General features: G+C 43.7%; 1 protein-coding gene across 9 annotated transcripts in view; it reads left to right on the forward strand.

The window, feature by feature from the left end:
- The window catches only part of TRAK1 (trafficking kinesin protein 1), a 219,504-nt gene that overhangs the window by 123,605 nt on the left and 74,129 nt on the right, over nucleotides 1–21,770 (forward strand). The window contains exon 1 of one of the 9 annotated variants that reach the window (XM_044294145.1): nucleotides 2,800–3,114. The exons of the other annotated variants lie outside the window; for them this stretch is intronic. Coding sequence (XP_044150080.1) covers nucleotides 3,000–3,114 — 115 coding nt within the window. The 5' untranslated portion in view covers nucleotides 2,800–2,999. Of the gene's footprint in view, nucleotides 1–2,799; nucleotides 3,115–21,770 lie in introns of those variants that run through there. 9 annotated transcript variants of the gene reach the window in all.

The following is a 21,770-nucleotide window of genomic DNA, read 5'->3' on the forward strand; positions in this document are numbered from 1 at the left end:
AAATTTTTTTCTCACATTTTTAAATGTCTGCGCATGTGCAGACCAGAAGGACTGATCCAGCACTGCGGTATTTTTAATGCTGGATCTGGCACTAATACATCCGTATGACAAAAAATACCGGATCCGGCATTCAGGCAACTGTTCCGTTTTTTTGGCCGGAGACAAAACCGCAGCATGCTGCGGTATTATCTCCGTCCTGAACAGTCAAAAAGACTGAACTGAAGACATCCTGAATGGATTACTTTCCTTTCAGAATGCATGGGGATATAACTGATCAGTTATTTTCCGGTATAGAGCCCCTAGGACAGAACTCTATGCCTGAAAAGAAAAACACAAGTTTGAAAGTACCCTAAAGGGGAGTGTCTTTTCTGCTGCAGCTAAGGGGGCGTGCCCATGCTCTCCCTATCACAGCTAAGGGGGCGTGTCCATGATCTCCCTATCACAGCTCAGGAGGCAGTTAAAGGATGAAACTGAGCATGTGTGTCCACCTCAGTAATCAGTACAAAGAAATAAGAAAAAGCACAAACAGCAGGCGGCGCTATACAGATACATTTTATTGAATAATAGTGGCTATGCTAGATTTTTAATTACATGCAATTACAAAAGTATTCAAATCCAGGTGCTGCTTTGAAAACTGTATTATTTTTTTTATAGGACAACTGTTTTAGGAAATACCAGTCTTAATAAATTTACCCCATTGATTGCTGGCTGCCCAGAGCATTATCCTTTTTAATAGAATGTTGTACAATTTTTTTATGTTTATTATTGGTATCTTTTGTTTCATATTCCGTAATCTGGATTGTCATGTCCATAGCTATGGTTACAAGGGGGAGTTTCCAGGTCAGATAATCTGTGAATCACCATTCTCCACTGAAGCTGCACCTAGACTTTTTGCAGAGGCGTTGATTGATTTTTAAAGAGGACCGGTCGCCTCTTCTGACATGTCTGCTTTAGTAACCTTTGCATTCCCCATGTAATCCAGTTCTGGAGCATCTGTTCTTTTCACTGTTATGTTATACCATTTCTTTATTATTCCTGCCAGAAGTTTGTGATTGTATTGCAAACAGTATGCTATAGGTCCAACTGGGTGTTAAGAGTTGTGGGTGTGTCCCTGCCCAAGCTGACACTATCCAATCAGCGCAGGGACCCACGCCAACTGGTAACACCCAGTGGACTTCTTGCATCCTTTTGGCAATTCATTCATAGGGGGTCATTAATTAAGACCAACATTTTAGACGCTGGTCTTAATAATCCCTATTGCTGGTGTGAAAGAGGCCTTAGACGTCTCTTCTCAAGCCTAAATAAATGGAATTATTTTAATCTTTCCTCATAACTAAGACTTGTATGAGTTTATTCGCTCTGCTTTGTACTTTTTTCCAGCTCCAGGACATCTTTTCTATGGACTGGTGCTCAGAACTGACCTGCATATGGCCTCATGCACACGTTGTTTTGGTCCACATCCGAGCCGCATTTTTTGCGGCTCAGAGGCGGACCCATTCAGATCAATGGGGCCGCAAAAGATGGAGCCAGTACACTGAGTCGCTCCGTTCCGTGGTCCCGCAAAAAAATAAAAATAAAAAATGCATGGAGACTATTCCTTTACATTTATCCACATTGAACCTCATTTGCTAAGTTGATGCCCAATCAAAGCTTGTATTTTATGGACACCTTCCATAGACTGTACAGTACTACATAGCTTGGTGTCCTCTGCAAAAATAGATATGGTGCTATTAATCCTGTCCTCGATATCATTAAAAAATAAATTAAATAATAGAGGGCTAAGCACTGAATCTTGGGGTACACCACTTATAACCATTCCAAATAGGAATACTTGACCACAACTCTCTGGACACGGTCCTTCAGCCAGTTTCAATTCAATTACAGACTATACTTTCCAAGCCTATAGACCTCACTTTACCTATTAGACATCTGTGAGGGACAGTATGCCAGGCCCACGGGGCTCTATTCTATCAGATACACATTTTTTACAGATGTAATTCATTGTATTATTGTGCGCCTTTTTGAGAAAATGTCAACAAATCCACTCCTGAATTAATGATATATATGTATAAGGTTACTTTCACACCTCCGGTGTATACCTCTGGCATGGTCGTTTTCAGCAGACAAACGGAGGATCGCTGGACACAAAGTGTCCAGCTGTTTCTCCACATGTCTGCTGGAATGCGTACAGATCTCTGCCGGACCCCATTATACTTAATGGGGCTGGCGAACATTCCGTCCGCGGCATCGTTGGATCCGGAACAGCCTGACTGTATTCAAATCAGAGGTGTGAAAGTGTATATGTGTATATGTGTGTGTATATATATATATATATATATATATATATATAATATTATTTTGAAAATGGCAGGTGTCGTCACCCATCTGCTGTGTACAGTGCGGCTCTGCCTGGAGGACCGTGGAATTTCATTTTTTTTTACGTCATTGCAGGGTTAATGATTCATTGACTTGGTAACCTGTTGTCCCACCCTCTGCTAGGTGTAGTATCAGCCGCCACTTCCTTGCTGCAGTTGCTATGAAACTTGCTGGGAATATACCATTCACACTACAATAGGGGAGGACAGGATAAGAAGAACAGACTTTTTACTGTGTGTCTCTTTTTCTGGACGCTATAGTTTTTTGTGCAGTTTATTTTAAAATGTTGTTCTGTAGCTGAGACGGCTTCTCATCTATACACCTACGAGTAGCCTACCTGTCAGTATTACAGGTGCTCACTGGTTCACTTGGGTGGATCCCAGTCCCTGCTGGTTGCACTTATGTGTCAGCGGTGAGGAGTGCTCAGGTTAATCGCATAGTCCTCTGCTTTAAGTATGTGACGGATCAGGGATGCTGCCCCATACATGGGGCACCCACTGTCCTGTAAACGTGCCACACATGTGGCCCCTAAGGGGTCACACAACCTGTCCCTTTAACTATTAGGACCCCGGCTGTCCTTTATTAGAGGATTGTACTCCAACCCTTGGATATAACTACTTCTAATGATGTCCTTTATTGAGCCATTGATTGATGAAGAAAGCTATGAGTGTGACTGTGAAAATGACCAGGAGATACCCTACGACGATTCTGCCGATCAGCTGGAGTGTATGGAAGAAGGTACTGTAGGATATAGGATGTCCGGAATGTAATCTTACTATTGTTGTGATTGTATTGTAGAACGTTACTATTGGTGTAGATCAAATTTAGTAGTTTTCAGATTATTATTTTTTTTTTTTGCAGTTTCTAGTAACATTGGATCGAGCAGTTGACCGTCACAAGTACAGGCATATATAATAGTTTGTGAATCCTCTGTTCACACTTTGCTAACAGTAGTGTCGTCTGCTGCAGTAAGAAGCCATAGCCGATAGTCACGCCACATTTCGGCAACTGTCCTATTGGGCTTGGGCTTGCAGAAATCTATGCACATGAAATTTTGCAACAAATCTGGCATCTGTTTATATGGCCTTAGGATGGCTGCAAACTGTACAGATTACACCCGTTTTTCTTTTCACGCGAAAAACCGTAGTCTAATACAGTACCAGCAAAGTGTCTGAGATTGTCTTATGTGCACACTGCTTTTTTTTTAATTTATTTTTTGGGCCAGAAATTGATTTTGAAATCTGCAACATGTCTATTGCATTTTTCTTGTGCAGATTTCACCCTTTTCAATGGAAGGGCGAGATCTGTGGTGAATCCGCATGAAATACCGCACAAAACCCCCCCCAATAAATAGTGCAGATTTATGTTTGGATTTAATGTAGATTTTCTGCACACAAATCTGCACTGTGTGCAGCTACTTTAAATTGCGCAGTTGTGCGTTTTTATGTGTGTTTTTTTTTTTTTTTTGCAGTAGATTTAAAGTGGATTTTCTGCTGTTCTCACCCTTCCATTAAAAAGGGCGAAATCCGCACAAGAAAAAAAAAAACGCAACAACAATTGACATGCTGCGGATTTCAATGTCTGCACGGCAGGACAATTTCCGCACCTTTTAGGTTATCTTCCCACATGGCACAGATTTTCTGCAGATCTGGGCATAATCCACATCAAATTGTGCTGCAGAGGATTTAAGGATTTGCTGCAGATGTTAGTTCCCTGTATGGCAACAGGTGAAATCCGCAACAGATCCACAACGTCAATTGGCATACTGAGGATTTAAAATCTGCAGCGAGTGTCAAGTTATGTGCAGGTTACTGTGTCAGCGTGTAGATTTTTATAAAAATACCCCATTCACTTCACTGTGACTGCGCAGCACCGCAGATTTACCGCACCTGGGAACATGCCCGAAATCAAGTACCGGTAATCACTTCCCACCGATAGAACTGTATGACGGCGATCTCATGTAACTGAATTTAGTAGGTCGTGTTCATAAAAACTCTAAAACACTTATTGATATTGAACGCCTTGTTGGATCCCATAATCGTACAGCTTTTTATCCCGCTGTCACCCGCATATTGCTGTAGCTGCAGTGTAGATTTTCTGGATCGCATTAGGTTTTCCACTCGCCCCACGTCCTTTGTTTAGTCACGTCTGCATTTTATTGTACGGTGGAACTTGTTTCTCTCCAGTATGTGACATTCTTCTTGTAGAATGATTACATATTTCCTGCCTGACCGCACTTCTACCTGTCGTGCCATGTGTATGCTATATGGTGGGGGTAGGCTACACTGAGGTTCTTACTCTTTTATTAATTGGCTAAATAATTCTGGAAGCGTCGGGTCATTATTCAAAAAGATTGTTTTAGCCTAAAAAATTGAAGATCTGTATCCAAAGAGCATTTGTAAAATGATCTATATATATATATATATATATATAAAAAAAAAAAAACACTAGGAAATATGTCTGGGTTAGGGTACTTTCACACTAGCGTTATCCTTTTCTGGTACCCTTATCCTCTTGTGTGAAGTTTTCAGTGTTTTATTACTCAGTTTGAGGTTTCTTATAAATTTTGATAGAGGTATTCTCCCCATGAAACAGTGCTGATGGTGGCAACAGGGTGTCTACGGCGTCATAATATGAAACTGTAGAGAGTCTAAGATTTCGAATGTGTCTGCGCCAAAAATCGGTCTGAAGTGTGGCTCATATTGGTGTCATTTGGGGCATCTAGGGTTTCTAGAGGTTTCTTTTCTGAGCTCAGTATGCACCATTTTGCTACAATCTTGAGCCACAATTCTGGCATCAAAATCTGTCTCAAAGCCAAACAATAGTTGGTGTAAAGCCAGAGAAAGAGGTACCGTTTATCCTTGCACCACATTCATCATCCAGCCTGAGCCCAAGCGATAAGTCTGGTGCAGGTCTAGACAGACGTCTATACTACTTTATTTATAGGATTAGTAAATCTGGGCGTCTGTGTTTCACTGTACAAGCTCCATGTACATGGCTTTGTCACGGGCATACAATGCTTTTATGGTGCCCTTACATGTAAGAGGAATCCCGGCCAAACCTACCAACTTTGGAGGACCTCTTTGACCTTCTACTGTGTTGTGTTTGGGAGTGTCATGACTCCCCCTTGATGACAGAATTCTGAGGGAAAGAAGGAATAGGCATGTCGAAGGCTAGTATAGCTAAATGATAAAGTACGGTAGATGGAAGATTCACTATATTGGTATCCACGTTACATTGCCGTGTTGGCACTTTTGTGATAAGTAAGTTGGTTTTGGGTGCAGTTTGGGCACTCGGTCTCTAAAAGGTTCACCATCACTGCTCTAAGGTATATGGCCACTTTCAGGTTCAACCTTCCTTGTAGTTCTTTTCATGCAGGAAGATGATGGACAATGCTATAGATCCTACCGATATGGGAAAGTATGGGACACTTTGATGTCAAGCATGGCTATTAGCAAGGTTAGGTTTTTAAAGGGACACTTCCTACAGAAAGGGTATTTTTAACTTTGTATTAATTAAAAACAATTTTTCTAGAATGTATGGCTGGTTTCAACAGTAAACCGCCGCCGATCACCTGGTTGAAGAGAAGGCTGTGCTCCTTGCGAGCGCAGCCTTTCCTTCTTTGTTTACCTGCTCATAGTCAATATTGCTGCGATGAGCCGGTGTGATTAATAGTGTATAGGAATGAGCCGCCCCATAGAACTGAATGGGACAGCATCTTGTAATTACACTCGCTCACCTCTGCGATGTCGACGGCGAGCAGGTAAACAATGATGGAAAGGCTGCGCTCACACGGAGTGCGGTCTTCTCTTCAACCAGCTGATCAGAGGAGGTCCTGGATGTCGGTCCCCCGTCGATCTGATATTGATGACCTATACTGAGGAGCAGTCAGCACAGTTTATAAGGCCTCCTTTTATAGATAGGTGGTCCATTATCTGTTGAATGCTGCTGTGAAGGGAAGATATTATCTGAAAGGTAATCCTTATTATAATAGTAGATGTAGAATAGGGATGACAGTACGACTGCTCTGTTGTCTTTCTAGGCCTAGGTAAGGATGCCAACAGAAGAGCATGGCGTACATTAGTGTAACGCTGTAATTGAGTCTCTACAGGGGGGCTCTCGCTGGCCTGACTGTCAGTATTAGGAGACTATGTGCTAAGACCACCAGGATTGATAGGATAAATGCCATGTCATATCCTATCATAATATGCCATAAAATTAGACTAGTAGCAGGTCCCAGAGGTGACACCAACACCTGTTGGATATTTAAGGCATATCCTATACATATTCGATAAGTAGGACTACCCCTTTAACACCTCAGCTGTACAGTGTAGACATTTGCTGATTTTCAGGGTGGTACAGTATATAAAAGTAAATGATCATATATAATTAACGATTTGTTATTGGCATCCTCTAATACCGTGTCTTGTTGCTGGAGGGCAGTAGGTGCAGGAGCTGGCACTTGTTCAGTATATCGTCTTGGCACACTGATGCGTTTATTTAAATGGCAGTTTTGTGAACTAGATAATCTCCTAATGACTTATCTGGGGTGGAATTTTTGTCTTGCAGGGAACTTGACACTTTCTCTAGACAAGTGTGAAAATTGTTGGCAGTGCTCTGATGCCACTGCTCATCCCCACAGTGGGTATTACGTTCATTGGCGCAGTGGCATTCAGTTACCTTCGGTTTCAGTGGTTGCATTCCTGTTCCTCTTCAATCCTTTGCTCACTTTAAGGGTCTATTCACACGTCCGTTTTTTCTTTCCTGATCTGTTCCGTTTTTTGCTGAACAGATCTGGACCAGATCTGGACCCATTCATTTTCAATGGGTCCTGAAAAAAAACGGACAGCACAATGTCTGATTTTTTTTTTTCAGGACCCATTGAAAATGAATGGGTCCAGATCTGGTCCAGATCTGTTCAGCAAAAAACGGAACAGATCAGGAAAGAAAAAACGGACGTGTGAATAGACCCTTAATGTGCTAAGCATATGGGATATTTTCAAAAGCAAAAAATAAATAAAATGCTTACACGTGTTGCGGACTACGCGCAGATTCTTGTGCGGGAAAAACCGCGAAGTGTACGAGTTCTCAAATCTCATTTACACTTTGCGTTTTTGTTATGTGCGGAAATTGACCTGCCGTGCGCATTTTGAAATCCGCAGCATGACAATTCTTTGTGCAGATTGAACCCTTATTAAATGCAAGGGTGAGATCTGCTGCGAAACCGCATTAGTTCTGCACTAAAAACCACAAGTAACACATTTTGCTGCGGAAATACATAGAAATCCACACAGAAATTTGTGCGCAATTTCTGCATGACAGTCCGCACCCGTGTGCAGGGTAACTTTGAACTGAGGCTGGTCACATCAGGCATATATATATGCAAAACGTTATTAATATTTTTTATATTTGTATATATCAGAAAATACTCATGTAATACAATACACAGTCTCTGATAGCCACCATACACGCATATAGTAGCATACATTCGCCATTATAAAAACCTATATACATTTGGGCGCAAGGAAGCGTTCACTAAATTTAAAGGGGTATTCCAGCTTTTAGATATTAATGACCTATCTTCCAGACAGATCACTAATATCAGACACCCACCACCTCCACCATTAGCTGTCTTCCGTAGCTGCCAGTTTTGAAAACATAACAGTGAATGGAGTTGAAAGCAGAAACCACCGTCCATTGTGCAGGGGCAGTACCGGCGTACCGCAGCTCAGCGCCTATCAACTTAAATGGGAGCTGAGCTTCAGTACACCAGCACGGCCTTCTACTTCCGGCTCAGTCCACTGTGTCGTTTCCAGATCCGGCAAATGCTGAAAACGGCTCGTTGTTGGAGGTGTCGGGTTCCCTCCAGTCTGACATTGAAGACCTATCTGGAGTATAGGTCATCAATATCTAAAAACGAGAATACCACTTTGAGAGAACGCCATGTGGGCATTTATCAAAGCTTTTCTGCCAGTTTTCTGGTGTAGAAAATCTTTTTTCCATGTCCATTTTTGTGCACAGATTTGAAAATTTTTGTTCATTTACGCCACTTTTCTAAATAGTAAGATGGGATGGGGATTATGCAAACGGACACATTTAGCATTATTTAAGCCAGAAAATTACCCTAAATCACATATGAAATCTATGTCGGTGTCTAACTAGATTTCAGTTTCTGGTGCATGGACTGCCCTGCGCATCTTAATAAATGTAGCCCCTTTTACACCAGCGCACCATATGATAGTACTTTCACACTTGCGGCAGAGGATTCCGGCAGGCAGTTCCATCGCCGGAACTGCCTGCCGGATCCGTCAAAACGCATGCAAACTGATGGCATTTGTCAGATGCATCAGGATCCCGATCCGTATGACTAATGCATTGATATCCCGGATCCTTCTCTCCGGTGTCATCTGGAAAGACCCATCCGGCATTACATTTTTTGTGGTCTGAGCATGTGCAGACCGCAATGCTGGATCTGTTTTGCCGGAACACTCTGGGCCGGACAAGCAATATTGCTTGTCAATGGGAAAAAATGCAGGATCCGGCATTCCGGCAAGTGTTTCAGACTTTGGCCGGAGATAAAACTGTAGCATGCTGCGGTATTAACTCCGTTCTGAAAAGGCAGAAAGACTGAACTGAAGACATCCTGATGCCTCCTGAACGGATTGCTCTCCATTCAGAATGCATGGGGATAAAACTGATCAGTTATTTTCCGATATAGAGCCCCTAGGACAGAACTCTATGCCGGAAAAGAAAAAAACGCTAGTGTCAAAGTACCCTAAGGCTGGGTTCACACTTGAGCGTTGCGCAAACGCGCGTTTTACGCGCGTTTTTGACGCGCATTTTTATGCGCGTTTTTGTAATAGTAAACGCGCGTTTGACGCGCGTTTGTGTGATTCACTACAGTGTCCTATGGCCACAAACGCCCCAAAAGTCGCTCATGTACTTTTTGGAGCGTCGGGCGTTTTACAGCGCGATCGTACGCGCTGTAAAACGCCCAAGTGTGAACCATTCCCATAGGGAATCATTGGTTTCTCCTTGTTGAGCGTTTTACAGCGCGTAGGAACGCGCTGTAAAACGCTCAGGTGTGAACCCAGCCTAAGACTAGCATGCTACACACTCTGCATATACCCAAATATTTGTCTGTTTTTTTTGTGCCTTGTTTAATGACCAAAAACTTTTGCTATAGAGCAGGGCTGGCCAACCTGCAAAACTACATTTCCCAGCATGCCTAGTCTGCCTACAGCTATCAGCCTTCGACAGGGCATGGTGGGAGTTGTAGTTTTACAACAGCTGGAGAGCCGCAGGTTGGCCAGCCCTGCTATAGAGCAGTGATGGCTAACCTACACTACTCCAGCTGTGGTGAAACTATGACCTCCAGCATTCTCCATTCATTTCTATCGACTTCTGAGCCAAGCAAGTGTGCATCTTGGGAGTTGTAGTTTTACCACAGCTGGAGTACCGGAGGTTAGCCATCACAGCTATAGAGTATTCCTTACATTTGTCTATACCCAATACAGCTGTGTATTGCATGTGAAATAGTTTAATGCGCCTCTATCCACAATACAGTATCTCTGAAGGGGGGGGGGGGGGGGGGTCATATTTTCATATAAAATACAATATTTATATATATATATATATATATATATATATATATATATTCTCTGATATACTGGTATATGCGTCAGAAACTAGGGAACTGAGAAGACATTAAAGAGAGAATACCTCTCTGGAGACAATACTGAAATAGACTCCTTCTGGTTTTTCTAGGTCAGTGTTCAGGTAACACAGTTTCTCTATGTAATCATAGGAAAATCTGCATTGTGCACAGTTGTAAAATGAGTGTTTTATTTAGTAATTCGATTTTGTAATTAAAAAAATTTTTTATATATTTTTTTTTTTTACTTGAGTTCAAATTTTTATTTCTATCCGGTAATATACACATTCTTTTTTATTTACAGTTGTATCCAAAAGTTTTGAGACTGACACAAATTTTAGCTTTCACAAAGTTTGCTGCAGTTTCTACGGTGTTTATTGTAGCTTGTAGGGGGTGTACATTAGATTTTTGGGCACTTTGCCAGAAAATGAGCCAAATTTATTGAGGCCTGCACTTTGTAATAAATTTGGAGCATCTTTCTCAAGCACAGGTATGAAACTCTAGTTTTTATAATTTCCTTCCCACTACATCTGTGCTAAGCTAGATATGGGGAATACAGTGCAATAAACAGTACTAAACAGCATGCAGTGTGCGGTATATAATGTGTATGAAACCTTACTTTTCAGAATTGCACACTATAACTGTTTGCATATACAGGGTATATCGTGGACTGATATATTCCCCGGTGGATCTCGCTGCAAATCTGCAGCAAAATCTGAATGTGTTACAGGCAGATTGTGCTGAGGATTCACAGCGGATTCCATCCCTGCCGCACAAAAAGTGGTGAAATCTGCAACCTTTGCAGAACAGAATAAGCATGCTGCAGGTTGGAAAGTCCACACTATGCTCCCCTTTCCACGTGGGCAATGTCCACAGCATGTGGCAAATTCTCATTCACTTGTACTGCAGATTTAACCTGCGCAAATCCTCTATAACACTGCAGCATCTACTGGAGCAGCAAATGGGTGGGATTGTAAACTGTCATCCGTACACTGCCGACGGTTTCTGAAATTAAGTCTGCACGTAACTTGAGTTGCGGTGCGGATTTTAAATCTGCAGAATGTGCGTTTATAGTGCAGATTTCGGCCACAGATTTCACACTTTGTAGTGTATGCGTAGAGGTATCTCCCAATAAAGAGAACCATCTCCCCAGTGCCACCTATTGGAAGTGGCTCCCTTTGAGTCAAAATCCAACTTTCCAAAAAGCCTTGGCATTTGAAATTGGAATATAGCCAAGTCAGATATCCAGCTGTTTCTGAGTGCTATTTCCTGAAGATTATTATGGGGGCGGCCATCTTGCCTGAGCTGTTCTAAACCGCATTTAGAAAACGTTGAGAGAATTGCTTTACGGCAGCCCCATGGACCATAAAAACAATTGTCAGGAGAGGACCTCAGTGACTATAGGAAATTTTTCTAGACTTGCATTGTGAATCTGTGCAGAGTTCAGGAGGGAGTAGATAAGCTGTGATATCACCTATTGTGAATGGTGGATCCTGTATTATCTATACAGAGGTGATATCTGTCATCGTAAGGCTACTTTCACACTCGCGTTTGGTGCGGATCCGTTCAGATAATACAACCGTCTGAATCCGTTCAGATCGGATCCGTTTGTATTATCTTTAACATAGCCAAGACGGATCCGTCTTGAACACTACTGAAAGTCAATGGAGGACGGATCCGATTTCTATTGTGTCATAGAAAACTGATCTGTCCCTATTGACTTACATTGTGTGTCAGAACGGATCCGTTTGGCTCAGTGTCATCAGGCGGACACCAAAACACTGCAAGCAAACTGATGCATTCTGAGTGGATCCTTTTCCATTCAGAATGCATTAGGGCAAAACTGATCCGTTTTGGACCGTTTGTGAGAGCCCTGAACGGATCTCACAAATGGAAAGCCAAAACGCCAGTGTGAAAGTATCCTTAATACTGCCTGACATGGTGCCATACTCGACAATTTAACCTTACCATTACAATAAATACAAAAGACTACCATTGTGGATAAAAATGGCCGTGGTCTTTTATTAAACTATTATTATGAATAATAAAATTCCATAAATTATTAAACCATTCAAATTCCCACCAATATTAACTCAAGTCCATTAGTGCACTACTCATCAAGAGTCCACCCAGTAAGGCTGAGCGACTAACCCCCCCCACCTCCCCCCTTTTCAAAAGACCGCACCTAAACCCTTGGGAGGGCGGGCGGGACACGATCTTCTTTCTTCTCTCACCAGCCGCTGACAGAGCTTTGAGTGCTGAGTGTCTTCTATAAATACTCCTTCTTCCTGCCGAAAATTGCCCTTGACCAATCTATTGCCAAACTAAAAATAGCCCTTTGCCCAGCAACCCTTTTCTGCCAATCACCTTTACTTCAGCTGCCGGCTAACAACAGGTTTACCTGAGGAGAAATAAATGTCGGGAAAAGGAGAGAAAGAAGGAGGGTGGAGAGAGACATGGTCACCAACAAGACATAACATATGTCTCAATGACACCATGAGGGGCAAATGCCCATAAAGGGTTTCTACCACTTCGTTTTCACATAATTAGGTGTCAGACACTAGCGATCCGCTAGTGTCTGCTCTGCCAAACAATCCTAATATAATAGCTTTTGGGGCAGCCGTTTCGCTAAAAAAAGAACTTATATTGATATGCTAATGACCCTCTAGGTGCTATGGGGGGGTCATTAGCACCTAGAGGATCGGTCTACCTTCACAAGATGCCGCCGCCCAGCGCGTCCCTCCAGCCCGCCCATCTCCTCCGGAATGCGATTAAGCGGACGACTTCTCGCGCATGCGCCGTGCGCGTCTGTATTCGGCGCATGCACAGTGAATGTCAGACCGCTTCCCTGCTCAGACATCTCCACTGCGCCTGCGCCGATGGAGCACTATGACGTCATCGGCGCAGGCGCAGTGGAGATGTCTGAGCAGGGAAGCGGTCGGACATTCACTGCGCATGCGCCGAATACAGATGTGCACAGCGCATGCGCGAGAAGTTGTCCGCTTGATCGCCTAGAGGGTCATTAGCATATCAATATAAGTTCTTTTTTTAGTGAAACGGCTGCCACAAAAGCTATTATATTAGGATTGTTTGGCAGAGCAGACACTAGAGGATCGCTAGTGTCTGACACCTAATTATGTGAAAACGAAGTGGTAGAAACCCTTTACTGGCACAGCCCCTTTCATGATGAGCATAAGGCCTCATGCACACGACCGTTGTGTGCACCCGTGGCCGTTGTGCCGTTAGACGTGTTTTTCTGCGGCTCCGTTGACTTTCAATGGTCCGTTGAAAACGCTGCTTCTGCACCGGGTTTTTACACCGCGCCGCTGGTGACCCGTGTTTTCCAGCCGTGAAAAAAATATTCGTCCTATTTTTTTCACGGCCAAAGTCTGGGTCCGTGAAAATCACGGATGCACCCAAGATTGTCCATCCGGGTCCCGTGATCCGTGTCCGGTTTTTTTCCTATCATTCAATGGCAAACTTGACTAAGGGCCCTTTCACACCTGCGTTATAGTCTTCGCATAGAGTTCCGTCGTCGGGGCTCTATGCCGGAAGAATCCTGATCAGGATTTTCCTAATGCATTCTGATGGACCAGTCCGTCCTTCAGATGCATCAGGATGTCTTCAGTTCCGAACGGAAACTTTTTTTTTGGCCGCAGCAAATAGGCGCATCATGCTGCGCTTTTTGCTCGGCCAAAAATCCGAACACTTGCGCAAGGCCGGATCCGGAATGAATGCCTAAGCAGTAAAGTGATCTGTACAGACCAAGAAGTGGTGCCTTATATTAAGCTTAGTGGCCAGTGCGAAAACTGCAGGATTGTATGGGTTTTGTTTAACTATAGATATTGACATGGAAAATTATAAATAACATCATCAAAAAAATCTTTAAAAATATGTTTAACATAAACATGTGATTTAAACAATAGAAGAGATAAAAGTAAAAGACAATAAATGTGTCCATAGAGAAACAGCAGACTGTATGTTTAAAGCCCAGAGCAGAAATCCCCAAGATGAGCTTTCAGACATGAGATTGATTAAAGGTTTAGCATTTTCACTATTATTGAAGCCAAAACCTTAGAAAATCTTTAGACTCCTTTGCAGTACAGTATCTGCTGTTTGGCGGAGAGCGGTCACATACCGCACGTCTCGCTGATGAAACTTTTATCAGTAACTGCAGGTTTGGCTGGATGATTTGGTATTTATTACTCACTTGTGTATATCGTCTGCACATGCTTCATTCTTAGAGCAGTCATTTGTTTCTATGGTAACGTGATTATTATTCCTTGGGATCTCCTTTGTCAAAGCTCCAGTTATAAAGAAGTTGTTTCTACGGAAACAAAAAGATAAAAAAAAAAAAAAAATCTGGCAATAATGTTTGTTTAGTGCTGGTTAACACTATACTGCATCTATGTTTATATGTGCATAGTTAGACGTGTTCTTGACTGCAGTGAACCTTATAGGGCTTATTAAAAGTTTTGATTGGTGGGGGTCTGAGTTCTGAGACCTCCAGCGATCGCTAGAACGAGGAGAGAGAAGCCCTTGTATATCGCGCTCTTTCTGCACGCTGCAGGACATGGGCTCTAGATACAATAATTCTGCCATGTATGACCTTGCTTTACCCCACAGCTGTCTAATGGGATGAAAGTAAAGGCCGTTTGATCAGTGTTGAGCATACGGACCAATGCTTGTCCCTGATAACTGCCCCATGGGGTGTAACCCCAATCACCTGATTAATGAGGAAATGTTTGCTCATTGGGTGACCACATCTTTTATGCGATACATCAAATCATCATTTGCTGGCAGCGCATCATCCTATATATAGACCTCTAGAACAATGAATCTGTATGGGAATGAGTGATCTCCGTGATGACCGTTTGTCCCCATACCAAGGAGATGATTTCTGCATGCAAGTGCAGCTGCCACCTATGTTCATGATCGGGCAATTATTGAGATTGTTTGGTTTGATCCCAACCATTTTTGTTTCAATGCTGCTGCTTTCATTTTTTCCCACAACCTCCTTTGGTCCAGACCTGTTCCCCTGAACATAAAAAATGAAGACTCAACTGTTCCTGGTCCTGCCACTGCTTCGTTTACGACCATAAAGCAGCTGGTTCTTTCTGCGATGCAGTGTTCAATCCTCTGTGCCTGCTTCGTAGTACTGCGAGGACTGGGTGTGGCTGGAAACGGAGCAGTGATGGGACCACAGACAGTTGAGTCTTTCTTTTCTATGTTCAGGGGCACCGATCTTGGTTGCAGGCTTCAAGGCTGGAGACCCCTTTAAAGGGGTTTTCTAAGACTTTTATACTGATGACCTATTCTCTGGATAGGTCATTAGTATCTGATAATTGGGTGTCCAACACCCGTCGATCAGCTGTTTGAGAAAACCTTGGCATTCGCCGTAGTGCTGTGGCCTTCTTTCAGCTTCGCCAAGACCAGGGATGCTCAACCTGCTGCCCTCCAGCTGTCGCAAAACTACAACTCCCAGCATGCCCTAATAGCTGTAGGCTGTCCAGGCATGCTGGGAGTTGTAGTTGGGCAGGTTGGGCATCACTGGCCTAGACCATAAGACGTCTCGGTCAGCGGTCACATGGCCTAGGTGTAGCTTAGTCCCATTGAAGTCAATGGGGCTGAGCTGCTATACTAAATGCAGCTGCAATCAAATGGATGGTGCTGTGCTTGGTCAGCTTAGAGAAGGCTGCGGTGCTACTGGCAGTACCAGTACCTTCTCAAACAGCTGATTGGCGGGGGTGTCAGACCCCCTCTCCCCCATTGATCAGATACTGACCTACCCAGAGCATAGGTCAACAGTATAAAGTCTCAGAAAACGCCTTTAAGGGGCCTGCAATAAAATGATTTGCTTATTTCAAATGGCGTCATTTCAGTGACCGCTATGATAGAGCTTGATAACATTGAACTATGTTGAATATTTTACGTTAACCCTTGAGCCCAGACTATGCCCAGATGTTATCATAATGAAACCTTATGATCTTTGACTTTTTGAACAAGTCATTCCTTATCTTTGTGTCATGCACTGTAATGTTTATTACACTCCTTGCGGCTTATTTCTTATTTGCTTGTGGTAGGCACCACTTTCTAAGCTCAGAACATTTGTAAAGCGATGGTAATGTTCAGATACTGTGACACAGTGAGGGGTTGGGGTTGTGTCCGGCAAGGCAGGTATTTTCCTCCCAGCATGTGTCTGGGCTGGTTTCCAGCCAGGTGAGGTCAAATACCAGACCGGAGTTTAAGTGCCTGTCCGGGTTTTGGCAGCACCTGGCTGTCCTTAAGGCTGGGTTCACACCTGAGCGTTTTACAGCGCGTTCCTACGCGCTGTAAAACGCTCAACAAGGAGAAACCAATGATTCCCTATGGGAATGGTTCACACTTGGGCGTTTTACAGCGCGTACGATCGCGCTGTAAAACGCCCGACGCTCCAAAAAGTACATGAGCGACTTTTGGGGCGTTTGTGGCCATAGGACACTGTAGTGAATCACACAAACGCGTGTCAAACGCGCGTTTACTATTACAAAAACGCGCATAAAAATGCGCGTCAAAAACGCGCGTAAAACGCGCGTTTGCGCAACGCTCAAGTGTGAACCCAGCCTAAATAGGCACCTGGGCTCAGCAGATCTGAGGTTTTGTGCCGTGCTGGAGGGCTGAGAGCCGCATGCTAGGGAAACAGGCCCCCTAAAGCCTGCTGTGGACTACTGGAGGGAGAACTGCCAGCAAGGTGACTTATGTTATATGAACTTTCCATTGTGTGTGAATTAACACCAAGACTGCAAAGTTACGTGCTGTTTTGTGCAATTGCCTCAAGTGTGAATAAACACTGACGTTTTGAGTTAAGAACTTATATTTTGCCTCTGTACGGCGCCCGCTTACCCCATCTACCAGAGCAAAACCCCATACTACATACACACATGGGGTAAATTGTTGCAGATTTGCATGTGACAGATCCTGAGTCCTGATACCTACAATGTGGATGAGATTGATGAAAATAATTTTCCACATAAACTGACCTGCAGTGCGGATTTTAAGTCCACAGCATGACAAGTCATGCCGCAGGTGACCACAGATTTTACCCTTTGCAATGCAGAGGGGGACATCCGCAGCAAATCCACATGTAACATGGCAACACAGCAAATTCCGAAGCGGAAATTTCACAATGGACATTCCACTTCCTGCAGCCATAACTTTCCTTTCATGCAGATTACCTAGCAAAAAGACTATCCTATTTCATAACACCAGGTTGGATCATGCACGATAATTCAGGGGCAGCATAGCAAAACATTTCTAGATCAGTTTAAAGGGAATCTGTCAGCTCCAAAACACCCCCCAAAATAGCACAAGCAGTGTATAGTGTAAGTAGTGCTGAGTGTGATTATGTGATTTTTATCTTCATACTCACTTGTATTCTTAGACTGTGTTCCCTTACGTGCTGGGTTCAGACCTGAGCGTTTGCGATGGAGCGCTCTGTATGTGCGATTGTACCGGCGTTTGCAATCGCGCATACAGAGACAAGCGAACGCCCATTGTCGCGCGTTCCCGAAAGTCTATGTACGGGAACGCGCGACAAGACGCCCCAAAGAAGCTCATGTACTTCTTGGGGTGTCGGGCGTTTTACAGTGCGATCGTACGCGCTGTAAAACGCCCAGGTGAGAACCATTCCCACAGGGAATCATTGGTTTCTCCTTGTTGAGCGTTTTACAGCGCGTAGGAACGCGCTGTAAAACGCTCAGGTGTGAACCCAGCCTTAACCACCTCCCGACCGCCGTACGCGTATATGCGTCCGGGAGGTGGTTGCTTTATTCCTCCTGGACGCATATACGCATCTTCTCGCGAGACGCGAGATTTCCTGTGAACGCGCACAGGCGCGCGCGCTCACAGGAACAGAAGGTAAGCGAGTGGATCTCCAGCCTGCCAGCGGCGATCGCTCGCTGGCAGGCTGGAGATCCGAATTTTTTTAACCCCTAACAGGTATATTAGACGCTGTTTTCATAACAGCGTCTAATATACCTCCTACCTGGTCCTCTGTTGGTCCCTTTTGTTAGGATCGACCACCAGAGGACTCAGGTAGGTCAGTACAGTCCCACCAAACACCACACTACACTACACTACACCCCCCCCGTCACTTATTAACCCCTTATAAACCCCTGATCACCCCATATAAACTCCCTGATCACCCCCCTGTCATTGATCACCGCCCTGTCATTGATCACCCCCCTGTCAGGCTCCGTTCAGACGTCCGCATGATTTTTACGGATCCGATCCATGTATCCATGGATCCGTAAAAATCATGCGGACGTCTGAATGGAGCCTTACAGGGGGGTGATCAATGACAGGCGGGTGATCACCCATATACACTCCCTGATCACCCCCTGTCATTGATCACCCCCCTGTCATTGATCACCCCCCTGTCAGGCTCCATTCAGACGTCCGCATGATTTTTACGGATCCGATCCATGTATCCATGGATCCGTAAAAATCATGCGGACGTCTGAATGGAGCCTTACAGGGGGGGGGGTGATCAGAGACAGGGGGGTGATCACCCCGATTACCCTGATCACCCCCTGTCATTGATAACCCCCCTGTAAGGCTCCATTCAGACGTCCGCATGCGTTCTGTGGATCCGATCCATGTATCCATGGATCCGTAAAAAATCATGCGGATGTCTGAATGGAGCCTTACAGGGGGGGTGATCAGTGACAGGGGGGTGATCACCCTGATTACCCTGATCACCCCCTGTCATTGATAACCCCCCTGTAAGGCTCCATTCAGACGTCCGCATGCGTTTTGTGGATCCGATCCTTGTATCCATGGATCCTTAAAAAATCATGCGGATGTCTGAATGGAGCCTTACAGGGGGGGTGATCAGGTACAGGGGGGTGATCACCTTGATTACCCTGATCACCCCCTGTCATTGATAACCCCCCTGTAAGGCTCCATTCAGACGTCCGCATGTGTTTTGTGGATCCGATCCATGTATCCATGGATCCGTAAAAATCATGCGGACGTCTGAATGGAGCCTTACAGGGGGGGTGATCAATGACAGGGGGGTGATCAGGGAGTCTATATGGGTGATCACCCCCCTGTCATTGATCACCCCCCTGTCATTGATCACTCCCCCCCTGGTAAGGCTCCATTCAGCCATTTTTTTGGGCACAAGTTAGTGGACATTTTTTGTTTGTTTTTGTTTTTTCTTACAAAGTCTCATATTCCACTAACTTGTGTCAAAAAATAAAATCTCACATGAACTCACCATACCCCTCACGGAATCCAAATGCGTAAACATTTTTAGACATTTATATTCCAGACTTCTCACGCTTTAGGGCCCCTAAAAAGCCAGGGCAGTATAAATACCCCACATGTGACCCCATTTCGGAAAGAAGACACCCCAAGGTATTCCGTGAGGGGCATATTGAGTCCATGAAAGATTGAAATTTTTGTCCTAAGTTAGCGGAAAGTGAGACTTTGTGAGAAAAAAATCGAAAAAAAATCAATATCCGCTAACTTATGCAAAAAAAAAAAAAATTCTAGGAACTCGCCATGCCCCTCATTGAATACCTCGGGGTGTCTTCTTTCCAAAGTGGGGTCACATGTGGGGTATTTATACTGCCCTGGCTTTTTAGGGGCCCGAAAGTGTGAGAAGAAGTCTGGGATCCAAATGTCAAAAAATGCCCTCCTAAAAGGAATTTGGGCCCCTTTGCGCATCTAGGCTGCAAAAAAGTGTCACACATCTGGTATCGCCGTACTCAGGAGAAGTTGGGGAATGTGTTTTGGGGTGTCATTTTACATATACCCATGCTGGGTGAGAAAAATATCTTGGTCAAATGCCAACTTTGTATAAAAAAAAATGGGAAAAGTTGTCTTTTGCCAAGATATTTCTCTCACCCAGCATGGGTATATGTAAAATGACCCCCCAAAACACATTGCCCAACTTCTCCTGAGTACGGCGATACCAGATGTGTGACACTTTTTTGCAGCCAAGGTGGGCAAAGGGGCACCTTTCGGATTTCGCAGGCCATTTTTTACACATTTTGATTTCAAGGTACTTCTTACACATTTGGGCCCCTAAATTGCCAGGGCAGTATAACTACGCCACAAGTGACCCCATTTTGGAAAGAAGACACCCCAAGGTATTCCGTGGGGGGCACGGCGAGTTCCTAGAATTTTTTATTTTTTGTCACAATTTAGCGGAAAATGATGATTTTTCATTTTTTTTCTTTTTTCCTTACAAAGTCTCATATTCCGCTAACTTGTGACAAAAAATAAAAAATTCTAGGAACTCGCCATGCCCCTCACGGAATACCTTAGGGTGTCTTCTTTCCAAAATGGGGTCACTTGTGGCGTAGTTATACTGCCCTGGCAATTTAGGGGCCCAAATGTGTGAGAAGAACTTTGCAATCAAAATGTGTAAAAAATGCCCTGCAAAATCCGAAAGGTGCACTTTGGAATATGTGCCCCTTTGCCCACCTTGGCAGCAAAAAAGTGTGACACATCTGGTATCGCCGTACTCAGGAGAAGTTGGGGAATGTGTTTTGGGGTGTCATTTTACATATACCCATGCTGGGTGAGAAAAATATCTTGGTCAAATGCCAACTTTGTATAAAAAAATGGGAAAAGTTGTCTTTTGCCAAGATATTTCTCTCACCCTGCATGGGTATATGTAAAATGACACCCCAAAACACATTCCCCAACTTCTCCTGAGTACGGCGATACCACATGTGTGACACTTTTTTGCTGCCAAGGTGGGCAAAGGGGCGCATATTCCAAAGTGCACCTTTCGGATTTCACCGGTTATTTCTTACACATTTTGATTGCAAAGTTCTTCTCACACATTTGGGCCCCTAAATTGCCAGGGCAGTATAACTACGCCACAAGTGACCCCATTTTGGAAAGAAGACACCCCAAGGTATTCTGTGAGGGGCATGGTGAGTTCCTAGAATTTTTTATTTTTTGTCGCAAGTTAGTGGAATATGAGACTTTGTAAGAAAAAAAAAAAAAATAAAAATCATCATCATTTTCCGCTAACTTGTGACAAAAAATAAAAAGTTCTATGAACTCACTATGCCCATCAGCGAATACCTTAGGGTGTCTACTTTCCGAAATGGGGTCATTTGTGGGGTTTTTCTACTGTTTGGGCATTGTAGAACCTCAGGAAACATGACAGGTGCTCAGAAAATCAGAGCCGTTTCAAAAAGCGGAAATTCACATTTTTGTACCATAGTTTGTAAATGCTATAACTTTTACCCAAACCATTTTTTTTTTTTGCCCAAACATTTTTTTTTTATCAAAGACATGTAGAACTATAAATTTAGCGAAAAATTTATATATGGATGTCGTTTTTTTTGCAAAATTTCACAGCTGAAAGTGAAAAATGTCATTTTTTTGCAAAAAAATCGTTACATTTTGATTAATAACAAAAAAAGTAAAAATGTCAGCAGCAATAAAATACCACCAAATGAAAGCTCCATTAGTGAGAAGAAAAGGAGGTAAAATTCATTTGGGTGGTAAGTTGCATGACCGAGCGATAAACGGTGAAAGTAGTGTAGTGCCGAAGTGTAAAAAGTGGCCTGGTCATGAAGGGGGTTTCACCTAGCGGGGCTGAAGTGGTTAAACAACAGTAAAATGCATTGAGAGTAGTACTCTTTGAGTCCTCTCCATTATGTGAGTGAGCACTGGAGTCCTCTCATTGCATTTTACTGCTGGTTTGTGGAAGGACAGTGTTTGAATGAGTATG

Source organism: Bufo gargarizans, chromosome 5 (genome assembly GCF_014858855.1).
Source record: "Bufo gargarizans isolate SCDJY-AF-19 chromosome 5, ASM1485885v1, whole genome shotgun sequence".
In the NCBI taxonomy this organism is placed as follows: domain Eukaryota; kingdom Metazoa; phylum Chordata; class Amphibia; order Anura; family Bufonidae; genus Bufo; species Bufo gargarizans.